We start from the raw sequence: 16211 nt of genomic DNA, 5'->3' as shown, positions 1-16211 counted from the left end.
AGTTTACATGTCGATTTTACTAAATTCAATACGACCTACCATTTCTAGTTGGAACGCATTGTAATATTTCACGAATTACTGATGTCCACAACCTTCGCTGTGTTACAGCGTCATCATCACTCACTAGGCCTTGCTCCAGCTTTTGAAGCCATACACACTCAAGGTTAAGGATATACCTGTAAAACACGAGAATGTTGACCACAAGTGGACAAAAATAATAGTCACCTCACATGCGCATTTTATAGTTTAGGAATGTAAGTATATGTAAGTAAATTTTTATTCGATTACTCAATTAATTCATGGGCTAATCAGTAGAATAAATGATTCTAAAAAAAATATTTGATAGCCTTAAAAAATGACTGGGTACAACCAAATTAGATTACAATGACAGTTGTTTAAAACTCTGTCAATCAATACTTCTCACATTGCAGGACAAGGACTCCCCTGTGTCCTCAGCCCTGTGAACTTTTGAACCTCCCCCCACCTAAACCTGGAGTCAGGATAACGTCTGTGAGATGAGAGAGACAGAGGTGGGCAGTCAGAGATGGCTGGGAGAGTGTGATAGGGCTTCTCTTTCAAGTCTGGATTTCCTCTGTTGATCCTGCCCTCAGACACACACACACACACACACACACACACACACACACACACCCCTACGTACTACACACTCAACTTGCATTCATTTACATGCACACACTCTTACCCCACTAGTCTAAATTGCCCCACTCAATACTTGAATCTTTGGTTGAGGCCCTCCAACAGAACAGAGGCAAACTGCACTTTGGGTAACCTCCACTCACATGCGTGTGTAAAACAACATGACCAACTCCAAGTCGAAAGTGAGGCAGTACCTTAACACGTAAATTTGATCTAATAGTAGCTTGACGTAGCCTGGTGAAGCAGCGGACGCGCAGTGCGCCTCACAGCTCTGATTTTGTGGGTTCATCTCTGGCCTTCCTGTGGGGACTTTTCATGCTCTTTCCACGTTCCAAAATCAGGCATGATTGTTCAAAGAAAATGCAAATATTCCACAGGTGGGAATGCTTGTCAGGATGTACCCTGCAAGACCCCAAAGAGGATATACTCTCTTGGAAATGGGTGGATTGAGGCCATGCTGTGCTTTAAAAGTATAGATGGAATTTACCCAAACTTTCAGTTGGCCAGGCTTCCTCCAGTGAGGCATAATACAGTCAAACACTCTTTTAGGTTGATCATGTTCACAACTTAAAGCTAAATTTACCAAAAGGATGATGGAAATTGAAGAACGACCGCACCCATAAAACCTTTTTTTTAAACTGTGTACTTACTTTAGTAACTAACATTTTCTCGCCACCAGGTGGAATCATGGCATAAACCCATTCTTTTTCAGGAAATTCTAAAAAGGGTATTTTTTGGGGGGAGTTATTAAACATTGTATAGTTAAAGAGAACAAGCTATTTTTAATACTTGAGATTGACTAATTTGTAAAAATACATAAATAAATAAAAAAGAACAGATTGCCATTGGGACTTCCAACAGTATCATTTTGGGGGGATTGACCAAATTTGAGCCTGAGATTTCCGCCCAACAGCGATGACATTAGCATTATTAACGGTCACATAAGTGTAAAAAGGTATTAGCCGTCGTTACTAATAATAGTATTGTCAGCATCACGGACTTGACAAATAGCAATATGAGTGTAAAAAAGAAGTGAACCACTGTAAAATATACAAAGTAAAAACATAACACTCCAAGCTAACGTTTGCATATCAGTGCTGAGTGCGGAGTTGTTGTATATTTTTATTGTACAAGTTTTATAGAGGCTTTTCCCTCTTTTGGAATCAGCATCACCAAAAGTATAACATGCAGAGTTCATAATTTGATGCGAATGTCTTGTCATTTTTGACTACAATTCAAATTTGATCCCAAGTTTTGGGGGCATTTACTGGAAGGCCCTCATGGGGAAGTCAAGCCAAACATATTTTTTTCAAAAATATGTTCTATGCAAGCCCACTAGTGGCAACAAGGCATTCTGATAAATATTGCGTTTGTGGAATAAGAGTTAATGCACTCAATTTTAGCCACTTCTGGGGGCGGCCATTTAGTCACTTCTGTCAACTGAAAATGACATCACAACTACTCAGGGCTCAGGTAACGACCAATCACGGCTGACTTGTTTTCTGAAGATGAGCCGTGATTGGTCGTTATCTGAGCCCTGAGTAGTTGTGATGTCATTATCAATCGACAGAAATGACGAAATGGCAGCCCCCTTAGATTGCTAAAAAGGGGTGGATTTTGCTGCTTAACTCATATTCCACAAACGCAATATTAATCAGAATGCTGTGTTTCAACTAGTGGGCCTGCTGGGAACATATTCTTGAAAAAAAAATACGTTTGGGTTGATTTGCTCTTTAAGCGTAACAGCAAAACCGAAATAATCAATGTGTGCCATTGGCGCTTGCATTATGTTCATGTCTAATGTTCATATGATGAATAAAGCATATAATTTGCTTTGTAAAGGAACAGAGAATAAATCCCCAAATGTAAATATAAACATGTTGCCCTGGAGACAATTTCACACTGCGGCATATTTTGCTCACTGACAGATTAAATTGTTACGCTGTGGAGATAAATAGGGCTCGTTTGGAATTTCAAGTGTTTCAGTACACAGCACTGTCTCAGTTTAAGGCATAAATGTGTGTTTGTACTTTCCAGTATGCTCGAGTAGTACATCTACAGCATTATTAGCATCACAGACATGGTTTCGTCAAGCAAATGATACAGAATGAATAGCGCCCCCGTTTAGACGGACAAGTCCACGCTGAATATTTCTCTCCAATAATCACGTGTTTTGTCTTTATTCTGTTTCAACTCTCACTCTCTCCTCCTCCTCTGTCAGCGGTGTATGACAAATGAGTACAAAACACCATCTGGCCGCATCCATCCATGTGTGCCTCCCCAGTTAATGAGGTTTATATTCTTAGGTCCAAGCCATCACTGTCATTCTCTTTTATTTACTCTTAATGTTCCTCATGCGTGATATGTATTGTGTATTATCCATAAGAAGGAGGTAAAATGCCTTCATCGGGTCCCATTGAAGCTACAGGATTTGCTTATCCCTACCTCAATTTGAAGATGCCGTTTTATACACTACAGTGTATCAACATTTATGCTTGCTTGGTGATAAATGATCATTGGAAATCCTCGGAAAGGGCTCTTTTGATTGTTACCTGTAACCCAATGGAATGCAATTTAATGAAATCTAGGCTATATACATTTGGCAGAATGTGTCCACAAATGCAATAAATCAAATCAGACAGCAGCAAAGCATTGTTATAAACCACTCATCAATCGATTCAAAGATAAACTGTCAAACGATTGACAGACTTGTGCATTGCATTGCCTTAAAATGGACTTCATATAGCTGTGTAGGCCTCAACTGCCTATAACACATTGATAGTTAAAAAGTATTCGATTTTTGAAGAATTCGATAAATCATAAAGCAACACGCGGTTTGCTTGAAGTTATTCTCGTATGGTTTGTTCCACATAACTGTTAACGTCCGTCCATGCGTTTTCAATCGCGCTTATCCTCGCCGCGGTCACGAGTGAGCTGAAGTCGCCCTGAGACAGATCGGTAACCACGCCGCCACGGTGCCGCCCAACCACAAACAATTGTACGTTTATGTTCGAAAGAATCCTCTGGTTTGGTCAGTGTGACAGCAGCTGCTGCGTGAGTCAGGAGACCTTCTGTACTGAATGCTGCTGTTTGCTCTATACAATCTTGCCAAGGACAACTCTTAGTGTTTCCCATTGTTTATTACAGTAATATAGAACATATTGCATTCCATTTTAATGAATCTGAAGTAGATGAAGGCTGGGGGTTGGTGTTTTTCTGCCAACTTGGCAGCACATTTCCCTCCAGACTATTATTACCTTCATCAGGCTAATAAAAGAGTTGTGCTGGATCATATTAACCTAAGGTGATTTGCACCTCCCTGGATAGCAACAGGCCTGTACGTGTAAGGTGCATTACATTGCATTACAGCGCACCGCACGTGTGTGCGTGCACGTGTGTGTTAATCATGCTTTTCATTTGCCTTCCCGACTGTGCGACCTCCTCACGAGATGCGGTGTTCCTCCCGTCATACTTACCAAGGCGTAGTCACGATGACGTCCTTGCGTGTAATTGTTTTAGTGGCAGCATGATGCTCATTTATCCAGCCTTCATATTTGAGGTCATATATGAGACGAGCAATATCTTGAAGTATGCTATGGTGATGGAAACGGAATGTTAAGCACCACGAGACTGGCCACAAATGTTGCACTGGAACCTCCAAGTTGTTGTGATTTACAACAAACGTTCCCATAGGAAATGTAAGAATTTGTTCCAGGCTCAAGATGCCACGATTGTAAAACCTTAACGCAATGTTTAAAGAAACGTTTAGCATCCCTGTCAAACAAGTTTATGGAGCAGTTAACCACTGTATAGAGGAAGGAACTTCAAAGGAATTGCTCTATTTCTTTGTCACACGAAGTTCTTATTCGGGTTCGGTCATCACACTTTTTCCTCTGTGCCACTTGTGGGGCATATTTGCTCCCAAAATTATATCAGTCTGGGTGCCTTATACTTTACAGCTTTCACTTGATTAGCATTTGTCACAGTTCACGATTGCCAGTAACACAATAATCTAGATGCAAAAGTTTAAATGTAAGCACGTGAGTAGTGTTTGATAAACTAATACCCAAAAGAACGTTTTTGGCTTTTTCAACCAAGTTAGTACTTGGCCAGCCCTTAATGCAGGTATAACCAGGCGGCCTGCCCAACTCATTTATTTTTACAGTGAGTAAAACAAAGAAAAAGAAAAACTAATACGAGCTACAAACATGTTTTTTGTAGTTGTTGTTGTTTTTTTTAAGAGATTAGTTACATGTTGCCAGCCCACATCCAACAGGAGGGACTTGATCTGGTCTTGGCTGAAGAAATCTTCCTGCTATTTCCTCCCACCTCACTCTCCATCTGCCCATCCTTGCTTGTAATGCGTTTTAATGGCCTCCTGAGGGGCAGACAGGTGGCTCCCACCCTTAAGAACAGTACCACTGCAGAGATAACCCTGGCCACCTTTCCAATCGAAATCGGAGACACTCTGCTTTATATGTACATTTTGTATTGAAAATCTACATTTACTGCAACCACAAGCAGGCCATAACCATTCATAAGCATCTCCGTTAGGGGACACTTCTAGTATAAATCAGTATAATTTGGAAAATAGTTTTTTATTTGCCAAAACGCTTCATCACTTATTAGTATTGAAACCATTCGTAGTAAAATAAACCACATTTCCACATGCATAACATCCACACATATCCCCCAGAAATTCAGGTATCGTTGTCACCCCAACACAATCATTTATTCAGTGATTACGAAAAGCCAAAAACCTAAGCAATTAATACTTCCTCTCACGGCTTGTTTTTCCTTCAGCTGTCATTGGTTTGCAAATTGATCTTTCCCATCAGGTCTCCACGGGAATTAGTCCTGCTTCTGTTTCCATTTCTTTCGCTCAGATTTTCAAGTTGGCTAGATTCCCCCAGTGAACATGTGCTGTATGTACACAAGACCCCAGCACAGTGGTCAAAATTACCTTGGCCTGTCGCGCTGTCCTGGTAATTTCTCTTCACACACTTCATCCTCGAGCCCCAAACCACAAAGGTGCCTTCCATCATCGTTAAAAAAAGTTACTAATCCACCTGGCCTGGTTGTCCTTCAGACATCTCCTCAAGTGGCCCAATGCAGTAGTCAGTTAAAGGAAGCTGGTAACAAGACTTGGCTGTTTTAATCTGCCATGGTCCTCCAGTGGTCTTGAGAGGGGGCCCTGTGAGCCCCCCTGGCCAATCTCTTTGCTTCGCTTTGAAGGTCCTCCTAATCCCTTTTACAGAGAGTCAATGAAATGCCAAATGTCTGTTTTTGTGTGCATAAATGTATAAAAGTCTGTTGCTTCATTGAATGGAAGTCACAATTAGGACCATGCGTCACACAAAAGGCACATCAGTGGACGTGTCTTTAGCCCAGATGTCCTTCCAGGGTAACGTGTTTTACCAAGGCCAAGCTGAAACATCTGCGATGTGTAAACACACACATGCAAGCATACTTTGATCTCAGCACCCCCTGTAACCGTGTTTAACAGCGTTCACGCAAGGAAATGGGATTGTGGCGAGCTTAGCATTGGATGACCTAAAGTCTGCTGATGTCATTCAGCTCTTACTAGCTCCTCAAATTTGTTGCTGAAAGATTATAAACCCATTTTTCTCTAACTCCGGTCACCTCAACATTGGTAGCCCGTGTGTCTCAAAAATTAGTAGTCAAGACTTAATTTCTTGAATTGACAGTACAGGATCAGGCAGGTTCCGTATTAGAGTCCCACTCCTTGCCAGAGGTACTTTTCATTTCTGTCCTTCGCTAAAGCTGCGGTGATCATCTCTGAGTCAGGATCTCGGAATCTGATGCAAATCCTCTGCCGGTATTTAAAGCTCCCCCCCAAATCATCCCTAGCCAAATCCCCTCAAGATATTCCCCGCTCGATTGGAGGGCATTAAAGGATCGCGAGTGACAGAACAATACACCGTCTGGCAGCCTGGTCGAATAAGGGATAAATGCGAAGGGAGAGGAGAGAAAGAATCAGGGAGTGGATGAGGGGACAAATTTGGCATAAGGGCTGGAAGGGGTCAACAGGGAACAAGAGACAAGGGACAGCTGCTTGCTTGTTGGGTTGTACAACCGTATCATCCTGCCCGCACTTAGTCCGCTGCATCATCTGTCAAAACTGTTGCCGTTCCACAAGCCGCAATAATCGTGCTGTTAAATCTCTGTATGTATTTTTCAAGGTTATTTATGTGGACTTTAATCCACTCTTAATGCTGTTATGTTACATGAAATGCCAGCCTGCTTTAAGAATAAACCACGTCACTCAGAATTTCTGCTTTTTAGTGCTCAGATCAATTTTGACGGAAAGCACTCCTAGTCTATTTATGTAAACAACTACAACTGCGGAAGGGTAGGCAAAGGCACGGAATAATTGTACATCAGACAAATCTTTTGCTGAAAGCCTTGGACCTGGTAGGCTTTGTAATGTAACAGGAAGCAAAGTATTAGCTCCAGATTCAACCCCGGAATTTCAACAGTACGTCACTAAGCCGTTTGATTGACGGTAATGGGGAGGAGCAGCTGCAAAGTGTTTGTAATAATCTGACTGGAGTCAGGTTCGCGTCTATGCTAATGAACGAGGGTGTTGGTGGTTTAGCATGACTAATGGCGTTCGTCGCTAACAGAGCTGTCTCCCGAATGCGCAAGTGAGCAAACGGTGCGAAGGGGCAATAAAGAGGCTTCGCAGGGAATGTTGTTTCGATTTTAAAGGAAGTATCAGGTGCCAAAGATTGCATTGACCTGGGCATTTGGGAAAATGATGATTCTGTCGATTCTGTCGAGGGTGCATTTAGTATGATAGGAACACATGTCTGTGTCATGAGATAACGCATGTTGTCCGTTAATCTGTGTTGAAATGTCCTTGAACAAGATGATAATCCCCCAGCTGCTGCTAGCAACCCCTCAGACATTCATGTGTGGATGTGAATGGTTAAATGAGAGGTAATATAGTAAAGCATTTCTTTTTGACATAATAGATTAATCAATTAAGAATTTTATGGGTGTTTGAAATTGGCTGTTGATTAATTGGGTCTTGAAGACATGGAGGCAATTTGGAGTGCACTGCTTGACTGCAAGGAACATGCGCTGTTGATTTACTCAAGTAGTTTGCTGTCTGAAGAAGTACAGCTTAGTGTCGACAAAGGGAAGTTGAGCTACATACAGTGCTAGCCACGCTGGGCGATATGGAAAAAAGAATATATCGCGGTACAGGCCGTTTTATATCATGATAGCCATATGCCACAAAATAAATATTTATTTTATTATTATTTATTTTCTTTTATTTATTTAGTTATTCTATTTAAGAAAAAAATATTGCTGGCGTCGGGCCGAAACCTCCTAAATCACATTTTAGTGAATTTTATGTTTTTTCAAACGTCTATACTGTTGGTCAGGCCACATGCGTGGGTGTTATATTTACACATTATTGAACCCCCCCCCAACCCCGATATCTATTATGTTTAGGCGTGTGACGGCCGCCGTCCGCAGTTGTTGAAAAATACATGAGAATTGGACATTTAAAAAAATCGTCCCATATTGAATTGTAATAATGAGGGAGGGGAGGGGGTCAGAGTTAGGTTTACCCGAATTGTTCAGCCCTACAAAAATTCTGACTACTGCGTTAGTGTAGATTATGAACTGCAGTGCACCAACTTCAGGTTCCATCGCTACCCTCGAACCGAAACGCCATCATAGACCGAGGACCCCCTTGATTACATAATACCCGTACAGTAATGTCTTGTTGGTATCATTCTGCCTTTTTGTACTTCACTTTCAGTGCAAGTTTAATTTAAAAAGCAGGTCTCTGGTTTGTTAGACCCTTTCAGTTTTGGTTTCTACCCAGATACTTCCCGCAAGTTTGTTTCAGCCACCTTAAATTGATTATCCTCGTCGTTTTGTTTATTTTGGTGTTGAGATGTTTTGAGGCTCATTACAAGTGCTCATTTCTTCCTTCCCCCTTTAGCACGCCACTTTTCCTGTAGAGTGTGGAATTGTTGATTAGTCATCTTGGCAGTGTGGTGGGGGTAATCATTTTCCTCCAGATGTTAGTTTGGGAAGAGACCAAATAGAAATGAGAAACGGGTTTGTGTGCGTGATGGGCGGGGGGACAGGAGTCAAAACAGCTGCTGTCGCCACCAGTTCCACCCTTCAGCAGCACATGAAGTCATCCTCCTCCCTCCTGTAGGATCATCCCTCCCTGCTCATTCCTACATTCCACCTCTGTCTGTATCCCAGAAGCCACTCAGGGCATGCTGTGTTTACCTCTGAGGTAATTGTGCTGGTTTGAAGAGGCTGACCCTGTCCGTGTTCAGGCCCAATATTACGTGCACGCGGTCAAGTATGTGTGGATTTGCAGTGACTGGCAGAGTGAGGCCAATGATGGAAAGCAAGCCTCCGCCAGTGTCAGCCCACGAGGGAGGAGACAAATTGGTTTTCACTGCGCTGTCTCGTACTCTCTCCAGGTATCCCTCTCCTCCTGCTTTGTCTCCTCCATCATTTATACTTTCTCACCGTTTTTCTACTCCCGCCAAGGCATCTCTCTGCACACCCGTTATTTAATCTCTCCAAGCTGTGCCACCGTATAGAACGGCTGTTTCAGTTTTGTGAGAAAATATCCCCTTCCCTTGCATCCGTGCTCTCTTGTAGATAAAAGAGACCGCAACGCTATAAACACTCTAAAGACAAACACCCATCTGTTGCGTTTTGTTGCAGGGATGCAAAGTGTTCCGATTACGCCATATTTTGTACGGGCAGTTGCCATATGTTCCGCTGTAACAGATAAGTCGGAAATTTTGTCTACCGTATGATATGACCCTCTGTTTAGATCGTTATTTTGATGTGTGGGGTGTTGTGTTAGCACTGTAGCTACACAAATGTAGCACCCGACACTGTAAGACGCTTTTCTATTGTGTCATCCTTGAGCCTCACTCTCCAGGCATGACTAATTGATTTGCACTAAGTCCAACTGTTAGATTCATGTGCAGGCAAAGTGTTGACACCTCCTGTTGTTGGTGTGAGTAGTCAGTGGGCCCGGGTTTTCCCCTTGTTGAAAATGTCTGCTATTTTGACAATTCTTTGGATATCGTAGCTTGGTAGAGGCCCACTTCATGATGATTTCTTGACATATTGCGATTTTCTGTGTTCTCATGCATGTACTGTTGAAAGCAGCATTTACCTAAACAACCAATAAAAATGTCGTATGTTGTCGCTGTCCTGTGAAAAACGTGCATCTCAAAAATTTGGAAAATTTTCACATTAATGCGATGTCTTTACTGCGGAAACACAATTCATGTAAAAATAAGAAAATGAATAAAAATGGAGATGTGTTTTTCACATGACAGCGACGATGTGTTGGTTGTGTTTTGGAACACTGGTTTCGTAAGCAGCTCCGTCGGATGCCCAAAGAACCCTCAAAACTCATACTGTACTTTCCCAACTCATATTTTGTTTTGAAGACTCACAAGACTGTAAAAATGAAAGACAAACACTTACTTTGTTTACATAAACCAAGTGCCGGGAACCTTGATCAGATGATTCGAGCACATGATCAGTATTTGTTTGTCCGCAATGTTGACGATTGAGATCGAAAGGATTCTCTATTGAAGCATCCAAAAAAGCAAAACAACGCTCAGCCTGCAACATGGCGACGTTTGCTATCGCGGGGAAACGATCCATACCTTGAACCAAAACCTAGACATCAAAATATGAATCACGCTGGTTTGAATGTATCAAGCATCTTCAGAGCTTGCTGATTAGCAGGCGCTGATGTCGCAGCTTAGCAGGATGTCTTTGTAAAAGAGCCTCTTGTTTACCCGTAAACCTGAGCCCCTTCAAACATTCCGGAAAGTCCACATAGCAACATGATGCCATGAACAGAGAGATGAATGTTTCTGGTGCTAATTCAGTATAGTAGCCATCACTTTGCAAAGAATGTGACACTCATGGTTGTCATCGGTCCACGCCGACTAGCATAATTTGTCTGCTACACTTTTGGTGGATTCATTCAAGCTCAGGTATCTTTAAGAGAGGAGTCAGAATGACAATTTCGCATGCAAGGTGTGACTTCATTGCAAGGTTGTCAGGAAGGCAGTGGGACATGGCTAACCTATTTAATCTCATCACACTGCTGTCTACCTTCAGTTCCGTCCTCCTCTTCCTCCCCCTCCCTGTCTCGTGCTCCTCCCTGATAGCTTTTACCGCTCTGCTGATCGCACAAATAGGCCTCATTGATTGAATCTGATTCTTGTGGATAGAGCGGCTTTATTGAGTGGCGTTTTTTTTTTTTTTTTTTTTTTTTTCCCCCAACTGACGGACAGGAGAGGGTTGCTTGTACATGCATACATGTGTGCATGTTAGGAATACGAAAGGATAACTTCCTCTTCTAATCTGGCTGTCTCGCTAGCTGCTATTCCTTATGGCTCTCTGGGGCATTCCCGCTCACAGATCATTACAGACACACTCCTTTTTGCGTGAATGTTTTATAGCTGGTGAATCTGTAGCGAGGAGTCTCTTAATTGTGGCAAGATTAAAGTGTTAAACTGTGCTCCCTGATGGCGTTCATCAAACATTGATCCTAGCGGCGTCTGCGGTCGGGAAGCATTCGCAACACTACATGATTTAAAACGATCCGACTCGGCTCCCAACGGTCTCGGTCTGTATTATCTTGGTGATCCCCGCCACACACACACACACACACACACATCTTACAGCCGATGTCTGCAGATATTGCCGAGCTGTCATCTTTCCCGTCTCGAGCAAACTGGAACACTTGCACTGCCAGGTGTACTCACTGAGCATTCAAAGAATAACATTGAAAAGACAATCTGAAAAAAAAAGAAGCAAGGGACTGTTACGGTGGTGAATCGGTCAGATTAGCTTCTATAGGGGGGAAAAAATAAATATGTTGGTGTTTGGAGGATTGAGCTAAAAAAACTGCATTTCTGTGAGAATGGGGTTCAATCGGCAGTTTTCCTTTGAGTGTCAGTTTTGCGGCCTTATCCGAGCCACATTTCTTCAGTGTCAACAGTCACCTATGCAAAGTACAGAAAATGGTGCCCCCCCCCTTGATTCAGCTGTGCCCGTTTAACCCACGCCATTCCATCGTAGTAGCGCACATACACGAGCAGTCCAAACATCTAAATCCCAGCGTGAGCTGCAGCCTGTAACTGAGCCCTCTGACACACTCGCATGCATCTTGAGAGAGACATAAAAGCAGCTGCTTTAATTTGTGGTTTAGTCTTCGAGGTTGTGCAAAGATAATGAAGTTTGATTAAATGGTGTCTACTTTTGCAGTCTTTCAGGTGTTCTAGGCTGCAGCTGTTTGGTCTTGTTAATTAATGTGTGCACTTCAAGGGTTGCAAAAAGTAATTGGTAATGATTTTTTTTTGGGTGGGGGTGCGCTTCATTGAGGGTTTACTTTGTATGCCAATGACCTGATCCTTGTTCAATTATCCGCTGCGGTTATTACTGTCAAGTGACAACAATGCATGTAAAAGACCATCTCTTTGGCAGAAAATGTCGTCTGTCCAGGATCCTCCACAGCTGCATCATCGCAGCCATTTTGATCCACACGTCTTTACAACACGTCTACTTGATGACTTTCTTGAACTTGGGAAAGAGAGGGGGGGAAAAAAATCACATGGCAAAGGTAGAGTGAGTAGGGAGGGCGATGTTGTTCTCGGCTAGGAACTGTCTGATGCTCACGGCCGATTGGCAGGCGTGAGTTGTCCTGACCTAACTCTCACCTCTTCTCGCGCACTGAATGAAGCGAACGTAAAACGGATGTCTTTGTAAACGTGCTGGTTGATCGTCATCACAATGAAGGGGAAAATATGTAGTTTGGGTTCGAAAATATATCACCGGTCCTGGAACATTTCTGGTACATGTACTCCTAAAATCACATACAGGATTATTTGATTACTTCAATGCCATCTTTTTTGCCATCAACGTTAAACCTGGCGCCCGTGCTTCAACTTTGTGATGCGTTCGATCGTAATTCAACTAATGTATGCCGTGTCGCAACTAATTGTATGACCGCTCCTATCCTGTCTTTTCCCTTTAAAGGGAAAAGTGTCGCAGCTGGTAAAAAAGTTGCGGCCCTTAGGGAACGAGACGGGCAACGAGTGAGGCATCGTCTGTACCGAGAACTTTCTTGTCTTGTTAATTGGAAGTGCTGCTCCACTAAACACACACGCACGTACACACAAAACGGCGACTCCTCACCACCTTATATTTAGTCAAGAGAGACCAACCTGTCACTTTTTCCACTTTCTTAACCTTGCGCACACGCACTTCCTCACACTCACTGTTGCCGCATTCAAGAGGAATCTCGGGGGGAGGCTTAACTCTTCACCATCCTCCTCCTTTTATTCCCCGTCTTCCCTTATCGGCGCCTCAATAGAGCAGCAGACTGTTGCGAGTCCGAGAATTAAGTCTGCTTGCTTGTCTCCGCTTCTCCTTTTCACGTCGAGGGTTACTGTGACGGCGCTGTGCGATGTGTTTACATGCAAATGATGAGCGCGCTCCGTCACACTGCCTCCGCGGCATGCAGTTGCACTTAGAGGTGGGATTAAATGACGATTACTCTTGACTCTTAGTTCTTATTGGCTCCCTTTTCAAAAGGTTTCTACGACGATGCGTTAGTAGACAGTCGCGGCAGATCGATACATCAAGCCGGGGTCATCTAAGCGCCACCGCGCTCTCCATTTTGACAAGTAATTTACACTGACCCCTGCTTGAATGAAGACATACTACCTGGCTGAGCCTTGTGTGTCAACACTGTTATTGAGTGTTCAGCAGCTTGAGGGGAAATGGAGTTTGGGTGGGGGGGGGCGGTTTGGTGTGAATGGGTGTTTTCAGCGGAGTTGGGGAACAATCTTAATTGCTTTCCGTGAATAATTTGGGTCCTTAATTTTGCTGTAATGAAAGTGGCTGCTGATTTTGTATTTATTTATCCCAAAATTAATTGACGGGAGTGACGTTCACCAGGCTGGTTATTGCACACAGGGGAGTCAAGAAAATGACTGTAATTATCCTTCTGGTATGGATTATGAATATGCATTTATACAATTTGAAGCACACACACCATTTAGTTCATTGTCAACTATGTTTGCCAAACCTATTCTTGAGAATAGCTGACGTCTACTAGCTTTCTTTTTTTAAACACCACCCACACGTGCAATTTTGTAAAATGGTTGCCATGGTGAATGCTTGGCTTTACCTGCAAATGTGGCCTCTGCTAAAATCGGCGTGTTACAGGGATAAGGGTTTGAATAAAGTACACTACTTTGAATGAGAATGGGGGGAAGTTCCGACTTGCAATGAATCATTTTTAATGGGCTGAATCTCCGAGTTTTGCATGTAGCTCAACTTTCTTAGCGGACTTCATTTTGTTCTTATGACAGTGATTCACCCGTTAATTGCTCTTTTTAATGGAATAGATGAGCCCCGGAGTGTTCCGAATTCCCGTTTTGTCACCGGCATCATATTGAGATAAATCAAGTTATGGAGGTCTGCGTCAGGATATCGCAACTTGCCAAAGCTGACGCCAAACTTGGAACAACGGAATTCTTAAAAGTCAATCAATTGATCTTATGTTACAGTTGCGAGGTATTTATCGACATGTGCTCTTTCCACAGGCTGAGGGCGAAGACAATTTGAAGAAGGTCCAGCTGATGGAGTTGGCCATTCTCAACGGAACATACCGAGACAACAACATCAAAGCGCGTAAGTGAACTACGATTAACACCACTAATGTACATGGCACATTTCATTAGAGGAACGCACCTTTTTACCTGCATGCTACACATTTAACTAAGACCATTTACTCAATGAACTTCTTATTAATAAACAGCCTTTACCAACATGGAATCAGTGTTTAGTCAGATGGCCTGTGCGCAGCTCTATCAAGCTGATCAAATAATTTGTGTTTACCTACTCCATCACGAGTAGTTGGAGAACCTCCATTTTGTCCTCAGTGTTCCTTTCCCCTCCATTCATCCATCCATCCATCCATCCATCCATCCAACCTCTCTCCGTCCATCCTTTTCCTCCTGCCAAGGTCGCTTGGTATCCACTTGCTCTTAACTTTGCAGCACACCGCTGGAGCTCACTTTGCTCAAGCTCTGCATGTCGCCATCTAGTTGACACATCTGCTCACCGAAGAAGCATTCATAGATCAAATAACCACGCTAACAACCAAAAATGTGCTCTTGGCATTCGACTTTTAATGTGTTCAATGTTGTGATCGCAACCTCTGTTCATGGGCATTTTGACAAAATTGTCTTCAAGTGTTCTTTACAAATATCACTTTTAATGGGATGGGATGATCAGACACTGAATCTTCTAGACTTTTTCAATGCTGCGTGGATGTAGCTCGACTTCCTTCCTATTTGAGATTGAGACTGAGTCAACCATTTATATGCTGGTCTAGTGAACATATGTATCAGTTAAACAATTAGTGTTCCCATCCCTTCTAGAAACACAGATGATATCTTTATCATTTGATTGACTTGCCTGCGGGATGCTTACTGTATGTAGAACATGCAAACTCTTGAAATGCAATGTTTGCGAGCATTTTTTTTTAGGGGTGCACCAATTAACTCAAATTCAAATTCAGACTTTGTATGACAGTTTGTGTTTGTATGTGTCATGTGAATTTCTTTTTTTTCAGTGGTCAGTTCTGTGATTGCATGCATAGGATTGGATGCATCCCAAATCAACACACCAGCCTTGAAATGAACTGTGTCAAACTCAAGCCACGGGGTCCGGATCTGGCCAGCCAAATCATTTTTTGGGGGCCCGCTAAAGCAAACTGCGTTTTCTTTGTTCGTCGCAGAAATCTTGACCAAAATTGCCGATTGTATTCATGTTGACATTTTTCAAGCAGATAATCCCAAAGCCCTTTTTAAAATGATCAATAGTTGACCAAATTATTTTATATATATTATATTTCAATAATAGTTATCCATCAATTTGTCGTTTATATGATGACGTGAGACATTGATATGGTCCACAGCCGTAATTTGGCCCTCTTAAGGAAACCGTCATTCCAATGAGGTCCACGACAGAACCGAGTTTGACACCCCGGTAGTGAACATTTCCCGCAAGAGTTTGTATGTAATTATCATTCATTCATTGTGGTACCTGTGTTGGTGTGTTACCTCTGCTGAGTTCCCAATCCGATTTGGGTCCGTGTGTGTTGTTCACGTCACTTCTCATGCTATTTCCAGTAAATGTTTGAGCCGCTGCCCAGGTGATTTTGTATGCTTTGCATTGGGATGACAGCAAGCTTGTTTTTGGTGTGAGGGGGTTGTTTTGTTTTGCTTTATGGTCCACCACCATGATCATTGCATGGACTAATTTTACCTTTTGCCCCCCCCCCCCCGCCCCCTCCCCTCCCTCTCTCCCTGCCAACTCTCTTCTTTTCCTCCTTTTGTATTTTCACCCTTCACTGTTCATCTGTGATAACCATCAACGCCACTTGGCTCGACCTCTTGTCCTCTGTCTTCTTTCCACTTCTGTCCTTCGCTCTC

The 16211-nt window shown here is 42.8% G+C and overlaps 1 protein-coding gene across 5 annotated transcripts in view; it reads left to right on the top strand.

The window, feature by feature from the left end:
* qkia (QKI, KH domain containing, RNA binding a) overlaps positions 1–16211 on the top strand; it is a 79254-nt gene that overhangs the window by 50765 nt on the left and 12278 nt on the right. For all 5 annotated transcript variants that reach the window (XM_086048846.1, XM_086048844.1, XM_086048847.1 and 2 more), the window contains exon 5: positions 14316–14403. In XM_086048846.1, the coding sequence (XP_085904972.1) occupies positions 14316–14403 (88 nt within the window). The remainder of the gene's footprint in view (positions 1–14315; positions 14404–16211) is intronic.

Source organism: Filicampus tigris, chromosome 13, assembly GCF_054856515.1.
Source record: "Filicampus tigris isolate MCC_2025a chromosome 13, RoL_Ftig_1.0, whole genome shotgun sequence".
Lineage (NCBI taxonomy): Eukaryota > Metazoa > Chordata > Actinopteri > Syngnathiformes > Syngnathidae > Filicampus > Filicampus tigris.
Note: the sequence above shows the minus strand (reverse complement) of the source record. Positions and strands in the feature narration are given on the sequence as shown.